This window comes from Naegleria gruberi (assembly GCF_000004985.1).
Source record: "Naegleria gruberi genomic scaffold NAEGRscaffold_11, whole genome shotgun sequence".
In the NCBI taxonomy this organism is placed as follows: Eukaryota; Heterolobosea; class Eutetramitea; order Acrasida; family Naegleriidae; genus Naegleria; species Naegleria gruberi.
Genome location: NW_003163316.1, coordinates 1 through 9,662, shown reverse-complemented (window position 1 = coordinate 9,662; position 9,662 = coordinate 1). Strand labels below are relative to the sequence as shown.

General features: G+C 30.9%; 3 protein-coding genes across 3 annotated transcripts; all 3 read left to right on the top strand.

The window, feature by feature from the left end:
* Positions 1 to 291: 291 nt before the first annotated feature.
* NAEGRDRAFT_64610 (SWI/SNF-related matrix-associated actin-dependent regulator of chromatin) lies at positions 292 to 4,143 on the top strand (the record flags this gene model as incomplete). The annotated part of the gene is made up of 1 exon (XM_002679983.1): positions 292 to 4,143. One exon carries the CDS (start codon positions 292 to 294, stop codon positions 4,141 to 4,143), a length of 3,852 nt encoding a protein of 1,283 aa, XP_002680029.1.
* A 378-nt stretch (positions 4,144 to 4,521) lies between these two features.
* Positions 4,522 to 7,243, top strand: NAEGRDRAFT_57335 (RGS domain-containing protein; the record flags this gene model as incomplete). Its single annotated transcript, XM_002679982.1, has 2 exons — positions 4,522 to 4,833; positions 4,979 to 7,243. 2 exons carry the CDS (start codon positions 4,522 to 4,524, stop codon positions 7,202 to 7,204), a joined length of 2,538 nt encoding a protein of 845 aa, XP_002680028.1. The 3' UTR covers positions 7,205 to 7,243.
* Positions 7,244 to 7,361: 118 nt separating this feature from the next.
* NAEGRDRAFT_64608 (uncharacterized protein) lies at positions 7,362 to 8,786 on the top strand (the record flags this gene model as incomplete). Its single annotated transcript, XM_002679981.1, has 1 exon — positions 7,362 to 8,786. One exon carries the CDS (start codon positions 7,362 to 7,364, stop codon positions 8,784 to 8,786), a length of 1,425 nt encoding a protein of 474 aa, XP_002680027.1.
* Positions 8,787 to 9,662: the final 876 nt, after the last annotated feature.

Below are 9,662 nucleotides of genomic sequence, written 5' to 3'. Positions count from 1 at the left end.
ACAACAGCAACAAACTATTATCCAGCTTGCCAGCCAAGAACGCATCAAAAAAGCGGTTACATTTATTTTTTAAAATTATCGCGCCAAGAAGCTCTTGTTCTCTGTGTGATACAAATACTACTCTATTGACCATCAGAGCGTAAAAAATAGAAAGCACCAATATTTTGACAACGCTGCTTTTAAATTGTGCCGTCATCGCTTCGACTAAAAACTTGAAAACATCACATTTTATCATCAGAGAAATTTTAATTTTCAACATTATTTGATCATCATCAGCTCCGCGTCATCATTATGGACAAACAACTTTCTTCTCAACAACTTCAGTTGTATATGGGCTTGTTGAAGAGGTTGAAGAGTGAAGGAAAGGATTTGAATGACCCACAATATAAAAGTCTTCATCAATTCTTGAAAGCACAACTTAACAATCAAAATCAGATGAAACAACAAAATCAACAGACAATTAACAATGTGCTTCCAACACCCGTACAACCTTCACTAGCAACCATCAATCCACAAACTCTACAACAACAACAACCACAACAACAACAAAGTTTGTTCACTACACAACAAAAGGAAAGATTGAAAGCACAAATCTATGCTTTTAAACATCACATTTCTAAGAGAGAACCAATTCCTACTTCTTTACAATTTGCTATCATGGGCAACAATGTTGAGAATAATTTGAAGGAATATGAAACAGTTTACTTGAAGCAAGGTGCTCCACAATCAACAACAACAACAACAAATGTAGGACCAGTCATTCCACAACCTCTTCAACAACAACCAAACAATGTTCAATTAAATACTCAACTCCGTAAAGTGCAACCAAATCAACCAAATCAACCACAACCATTTGTTAATCCAAATGGACAAATGATCCAAGCACCAAATATTCCTAATCAACATGTTCAAATGAATGCTGCCAAACAAATGGAATCAAAGATAAATCCAGATAGTCAAAGACAACAAAATCTAGATCTTCAAACCTTGTACAAGGAAAGAGAAAAGAGAATTCAACACAAGATGAAAAGAAGATTTGATAATCTCAAGATGAGTTTTACTTCTCTTCCACAAAATGAGCAAGTTAAAGCAGCTATTGAGATTAAACAATTCCAATTACTTAAACAACAAAAAGAATTAAGAGCAGATATTATTCGTCAGCTAAAAAACCAGTCAGTGACTCAAAACGGTGAGAGTCATATTGCAAGAACCCAATCCTTGGTTAATGAAATTCCGAAGAAAAATAGATCAACTAAACCAAAGGAAAAGAATACTAACAAAAGTAAGAAGGCAATCCTAGCCGATTTGATTGCTAAGAAAAAGAAGATCAAGGAAGCCTTCAAGAATGATATCAAGAAGCCAGTAGATAAAATTAACAAAGATTTGACACAATTCTTTGAAAAGAAGGCAAAGGCTGAAAAGGAAAAGAAAGCTAAAGCTGAAAAGGCCAGATTGAAGGCTTTGAAAGAAAATGATGAAGAAGCCTACTTTAAATTATTGGAACAAACAAAGGAAGGAAGATTGACCGAATTACTTAAACAAACAGATTCATGTCTTAAAAGTTTGGGAGCATCTTTGGTCTCTGAAAGAGATGGTGATGCTGAAGTTGTAGAATTTGATCAAGAAGAGGATGGTGAAAAGGGTGGATCATTGTTTAAGAAATTCTTACTCAACCAAAACAATTACTATAAGGTTGCCCACAGACTTGTTGAAAAAGTTGAAAAACAACCAACAATTCTTAAAGGAGGTGATCTTAAAGCATACCAGATACAAGGTTTACAATGGCTTGTTTCTCTTTATAACAATAGATTGAATGGTATTTTAGCTGATGAAATGGGTCTCGGTAAGACAATTCAAACCATTTCACTTTTATCATATCTTTACGAGTTTAAAAGTAACAAGGGTCCACACTTGGTAATTGTACCATTGTCAACTATGGACAATTGGGCTAACGAATTTGAAAAATGGTGTCCAACTTTAAAGTTAATAAGATATAGTGGTACCAAACAAGAAAGACAAAAAATTCATTTAGAGTTGAAGAAACAAGACTTTGAAGTTTTATTGATCCAATATGAATATATTACCAAAGAAAAGAAATTCATGAAAAAGATTCAATGGAATTATATTATCATGGATGAAGGTCACAGAATTAAGAACTCTGATTGTAAATTAGTTAAAGCTCTCGCTGAGTATACTTCAAGAAACAGAGTTTTGCTTACTGGTACTCCTCTTCAAAACGACTTGAAAGAGTTGTGGGCACTTCTTCATTTTTTATTACCTAAGATTTTTGATAGCTCTCTCAACTTTGAAAATTGGTTCAATTCTCCTTTTGCTGCTTCTGGTGAAAAGGTAGAAATGACAGAAGAAGAAAAACTTCTTATTATTCACAGACTTCACCAAGTTCTTCGTCCTTTCCTCTTGAGAAGAGAAAAGACAGATGTTGAAGAACAATTACCTGAAAAATCAGAAAAGGTTGTTTATATCGATTTATCAGCCATGCAAAAAACATTGTATCAAAATATTCAAGATAAGAATAAGATTGTATTGAATGGTAAGAAACTCAGAAATACATCTCTGAACAATACTGTTATGCAACTTAGAAAAGTTTGTAACCACCCTTATTTATTCTTCAAAGAAACTGAGTATTTGAATAATTTGAGCGATGAAACTTACTATGATTGGATGTGTAGATCATCTGGTAAATTTGAATTATTATCAAGAATTTTCCCTAAGTTGAAGAGAACTGGTCACAGAGTTTTGTTGTTCAGTCAAATGACCCAAATTCTTGATATTTTCGAGGAATTTTTATCTCATCTTGGTTATGAATATCTTAGACTTGACGGTGCTGTTAATGCGGCTGATAGAGGTACCCTTGTCAAGCAATGGAATGCCAAGGATTCTCCATATTTTGTTTTCTTGCTGAGTACACGTTCAGGTGGTTTGGGTCTTAACCTTCAAACTGCTGATACTGTTATCATGTTTGATAGCGATTGGAATCCTCAACAAGATTTGCAAGCTATGGCCAGAGCTCACCGTATTGGTCAAACTAAGTCTGTTTTGGTTCTTACATTCTGTACACGTACTCCTGTAGAAGAAAAAGTCAGAGATCGTGCCCAAGAAAAAAGAGATGCAGAAGCCAAGGTCATTAAGGCTGGTAAATTCAATCAAAAATCTACAATTTTGGAAAGACAAGAACTTTTGGAAACCCTTCTCAAGAAAGAAAGTGATATTTACAGTGCTCACGAAGCTCCTTCTGATGAACAAATGAACAATTTGTTAGCAAGAAGTGATGATGAATTTGAAATCTTCCAAACTATGGATAAGGAACAAGAAGCACAACTTATCGAAAAATATGGTGAAAATGTTCCTCCTCGTTTGATGTCTGCTGATGAACTTCCATCATGGATAAGAGAAGTTGGTGAGGAAGAGGAAGAAGAAAAGGAAGAACTTGGAAGAGGTAGAAGAAAACGTGCCGAATCATCAATCATTGACTCAAGTGATGAAGAAGATGGAGATGAAGACGATGAAGAAGTAGCTGAACCAGAAGAAGAACCTGAGGAAGAAGAAGAGGAAGAGGAAAACACAAAGAAGAGAAAGAGAAAGGCACCAGTAAAGAAAGAAGAACCAGCAGCAAAGAAAAAGAAAGCACCTGGTCCAGGAAGAGGTAGAAAGAAGAAAGTAGTTGAAGAAGAACCAACTCTTGGATATTCTTATGATGGTAAATCATATGATAAAGTTCTTGCTGATTTGAGTGATACGGTAACTAAGAAACTTTATCAAATCTACATGGATATTGGTAATACAACTGATGATACTGGAAAATCTCTTGTTTTTCCTTTCTTAGAGCTTCCTAACAAGGAAGAATACCCAACTTACTATGAAATTATTAAGAATCCTATTTGTTTGCATGACATTGAAAGGAAGGTTAGAAATGGTAGTTATTTAGGAATTGATGATATGGAAAGAGATGTCAAATTATTGGTTAGTAATGCCAAGACTTATAATCTCGAAGGATCCCCAATTTATGTGGATGCTGAAACCATTGAACAATTATTCATTAGGAAAAAGACTTTAATTTTCAATGCAGTTAGTGCTGATGAATTAATTGATGAAATGGATGATAATGATTTGCCACCTTTTTAAAGTACTTGTAAATAAATGTGAAATACTTGTTAACAATTTGAGATGAATGATTTATTTGTTGAAATGTAAACCATCCATTGTTATACTGAGCTTATTAGTATAAATTTTTACCAACACAACCCAATTGAGCTTTCGGTTAATTATTAATGTTTCTTTCCTATTCCCCCTACATTTTTCTAATTAATTAAAAAACTTATTATTATCATTCAGGAAAAATGGTAAGTTAAATCTCCACTTTCAAAAATGGTCAAATCCACATAGTACCTTTTATGGACTGTTGAGTGCTGTCAGACGCATAATTTTAACTTTAAAATGTCACCCAACTAAAAAACATCATTAAAAAAAACAACAACTACTATAACATACAACACAACAATCATGTCAACAACAATCTCTGTTGAAAGACGTCAAGTACTTCATAAACTCATCAAGGAACAACATTTAGAAACACTAAGTGATGAAATTCAAAGAGACAAATCCAAAATAACAGAAAACTTTAATGTTGATGAATTGTATGCATTAGATAACAATGGTAAAACACTTTTAATGACTGCAACTGAGGAAGGAAACATTCAAATGATTAGATTACTACACAAACAATTCAATGCTAGTTTAAATTATTTGGACAAGAATCAACAATCTTGTGTTTTTTATTGTGTAGAGATGAAGAATTATCACAAATCTGAAACTGTAAGTTGTTGTTTTTATTATCATGATAAAAGAAATGTTTACTCTTCATTACATATACACATTGATGAATAATTCAATGATTTTCAATGATGATTCCTCATATGATTTATTCGTTTCTCTTATCTAATACAATATACACAAATAGATTTTAGAATATTTGTTATCCAATCAAGCCAATGCCAATATTGTGAATAGTTGTGGTTATTCACCATTCTACATTGCCCTGAAGAATAATAATCTTCCAGCTGCCTACCTATTATATGCCGAAGGAAATGCCAATATTAATCAAATTATTGATAAGGACAATAATACAGCAATTCATGAGGCTGTTAAGAGTGGTAATATTGCAAGTGTTGTCTTTCTCGTTACTCAATGTGGTGCCGATTTGTTAAAAACAAATACAAGGGGTGAAATTCCATTCTTCTTAGCACTTCAATATCCAAGAATGATTAATCAAGTATTGAAATCATTGAGTCCAAGTGGAAAGGAACCAAAGAGAACACTCATTAATAGCAGTAGTGCTAATAAGAGAGCTAGTTTCGATGCTGTTGAATATGTGAATACTTTGGTGAGATTTAAGAATCCAGAAAAACAAAATATTCTTCACAAATGTGCATCAATGGGATATATTCATTCATTGGGTGAATTATTAACACATTTATCTGAACAGAATATTAGTGAAATGACTTGTGAAAGAGATCAAAATGGAAACACTCCACTTCACTTGTCAGTTATTAATAATTATCCTGAAATTTGTTTCTCATTGAATCAATTGAAACCAAGTGATTGTTTAATTCAAAATAATGATGGTGATACTCCAATGCACATTGCTTTAAAATCATCTGCTTACAAATGTGCTCGTATCTTGTACAATAATTCTAAAGCATGTACCAAGGTAAATAATAAGGACGAAACTATTCAATTCCTCCTTCAACAATTCAAACATGAATTGAAACAAGAAGATGACATTTCCAAAACTCTATTACAAATTGATTTGACCAATCCAGAAAATTACAGATTCCACAAACTCATCACTGATCATACCTTTGTTTCCAAGATGAAAGATTTCCTTAGTTTAAATAATAATCAAGATATGATGTTATTCTATGAAACAGTTCAAGAATTTAAAATGATAAATTCACACTCTGAAAGATATCATCAGGCTGAACAAATTGTTGAACATTTCATTTCAGAAGATTCTCAACACAAACTCAAATTCCTAAAGAATGCATTCGGTCCATTCCGTGTTAAATTCAATGAATGTTCAGCTGATCATTGTCCAAAGGATTTATTCTTGAATTTGGAAACTTTGGCCATTCGTTCACTTAAAGTTGATTCATTTCCAAAGTTTATTCATAGTAAACTTTTTACAAAATATCTTGAAAGAAAGAAGCAAACTGATCCAACATTCCTTGTCAGATTTATTAAATCTGAATTAACTTCTGACAAGTCATCAGATGACACTTCAGATCAAGGTGGTTCAACAAGAGGAACTCATCATTCAACAACAACTGGTGGTAGTACAAATAATACAGGATCAACTTCAAGTGATAAGGATAGATCAAGTGATAGTGATGAAATTATTGAACTTGAAGATGATTGTGATGTTAAGGAACATGTTAAATTCTGTCCAAAATGTGGTACTGAACTTATCAATTTGGAAAATTATGTCTATACTGATAAGGAATTTAAAAAGATTATTGAAAATCTCAAAGATATGAATCAGTGGAGAGTTATTCATGATTCAGATACTGGACGTACCTACAGTTCACCACCAGAACTTCACAATCACTTGAGTAATTCACGTCGTCACACTCAAATCAAATATGTTGGTGAAATGGAGTGCAGTTCTCATTCACTTTTCAATATGTGGATTGATCCAGATTATATTCAATCAAGAGAAGAAAGATTAGAAAGTTGTAAACAAATTGATTTTATCAAATCTGGAAATTATGCAACTGTCATTCATCATGAAATTTTGAAAATGAAATTCCCACAAAAGAATAGAGAATTCGTTCATGCATTCTGTTGTAAATTTGATGAAGATGAACAACGTTATTTATGTGTTTCTCGTTCAGTCAACCATCCAAAAGCTCCTGAATGTTCTAAATTTGTAAGAGGTGAAGTTAAAACTGCATTCATGGTAGAAAGAGTTTCAGATATCAAGTGTAGATATTACTATGCTGTAACTGCTGATTTTGGTGGTTGGTTATCTGCTGATTTTTATGCAAATATGGTTAAAGGTCAAAGTGAAAAAATTCATCACGGTTTAATTAAATTAGTGAAACAGAGAGAACAATTGGGAAAGAAGAGACCTGAAAAGGGTGGTTTAGTTCAATCTTTAGATTATTACCTTTCAAAGAAGGATTAAATTATATACTATTATTATTATTAAATTATTATTATTATTACTATTAAATTATTAATGAAAAACTAATTGATTTGGTCTAACTAAGGATGTATTGAAAATTATTTTGTAAAAATTTAGGCGGGTTATTTTTTATTATCATTAAATTAATAACAAAAAAATGAAAAGAACAAATCAAAACACTTCTTCCTCGAGTGGAGGATCGAAAAGTATTATTTTGAATAGGGGAAATGTTCTTATTAAAAAGACATCACAGCAACCATCGATGACTACTAGTAGTAATCAATCAACAAGTAGTGCTACTAGGCTTGGTCCAAAAAGAAATTCATCATTGATTGTTGGCAGTGGAGGAAATTCATCAAATAGGAAAGTCAAAAAGTCTCCAATATCACTAGAGTTTGCATCATGTGTTGATTTTGTAATATCAATTTTAAATCATTATGAATTAAATTGTGGATTGGATAGTTCCGATATCTTGCTAGTATTGAGTGGTGGTGCTAGTGATGGTGATGATAATGATGTTATGGATGATTATTCTAGGCTTCATCAAATAATTCGTTCCATGTACATTACAATATATAATGTATTAATTCTTTATAAATTTAATAAGGTTTCACTTAATAACGAGAAGCATGATTTGGAGAAAATCATCAAATATGTAAATTATGAATTAATGAAATTAGAATATCCTAGAACATTTAAATTAATTACTAAAAATGATCAACAATTATGTACAGAATTATTGAATACTTTAAATTGGTTGATATTATCACATGATCAATTACTTTTCAAACATATTTTGAATATGGATTATTTGAATCAAAATTTAATTAATGGTGAATTGCCGAGTGATCATTCATTGTATTATTTTTTAAAGAATGTAAAGAATTCTTCAAATATTTCACCAAATGAAAAGTTTACAACCATTCAATTAATTCACAAGTTAATAATTAATATCAATAAGATATTCATGATTATGAGTAATTTATATAACAAGACTATGCAATCCTATTTACTAAATATGGAATGTGAAAATATTGGATTTACACCATTTGAATTGAATTTACTATTATTAAATGATCACAGTTCTCAATTATATCAATTGAATAATTTTATTGAATCATTTAATTCAATTATGAAATATTATGAATTACTGATAAATCATGCAACATTCAAAACATACCCACCACATAATACAAATGATATGGATGAATCATCATCTCCAACACAACTTTTAGATGGATTTAGTATTGAATTATTACTTGGTCAACTCGAATCATCAATAGAAAGTTCTAATTCTTTAATTGATGAATTTATTGAAGCATGTGAGATGGAACCAATACCTTCATTATATGGTAATGAATCGATAAGTTCATCTCATTCTACTGGATCATCAATATTGGATAGTGTATTTTATCGATTGAGAATGGAAAAGAATCAAGATACTAATAAGAAACCATCATTTCTCTCACAGAAAAAGAATGATCCTCAATTAACAAATTCACAATCATCCATTGTTCACCATTTGGAAGATTTAGAATCAATGAAGGAATTATTATTGAATGCTATTCATCATTCTGAATAATTATTGAAATATCAAGAATTGAAAACATAATTCAATTGAAATCGTGTGATAATTTAGTTTCTATCACAATAACTTTGATCCTGTTGATACACTCATTCTAAGATCAATAATATGATTTAATCCAACACCATCATTAAAAAATCTTTTAACTCTCCAATTACGAATCGTTTCGTTCTAATTTGAACTCTGAAAAAAAGCCTTTTTGTGATTCTTTTGTTTCACATGTCTTTTCCCATTTTAAAAAAATGGCGCCAAAATCATTATTATCATCACATTATTGGTCCAACAATAACACTAACAATACAATAATTAGAACTTCTTTATCAGCTCCTTGTACAAGTAGTAGTAGTAGGAGCTATACGTGTGTTGAAGCAGATAAAAGATCTTTATGTAACAATAATATATTACAATATCGAATTTCATCATCATCACTGATTAGCCTCCTTTTAATGTTCTCTCTATTTATTATATGTCTTGAATACAACATTATTCATTCACAATGTACTACTACTATTACTACTCCTACTATTACCTCCCACTCTACTACTGTCATTTCTTCCAATAATAATATTATAAAGCCTAATAATAATCCACAACAACAACAACAACAACAAGCCTTGATATTTAATGTAAATAATCATCAATATGACAATCAAGATACTCCTAATAATAATAATAATAATATTCAATCATCATTATCATCCTGTTCATCTCAGACATTAAACAATAATAATAATAATTTAAATAATATATTAAATCATAATAATTTAAATAATTTAAATGAATTTATAATAATTGATAAACCAAAAACAATAACAGATTCCATTTCAACATTAGGTGGTATTAAATATTATAAAACATCATTGAAATATAACA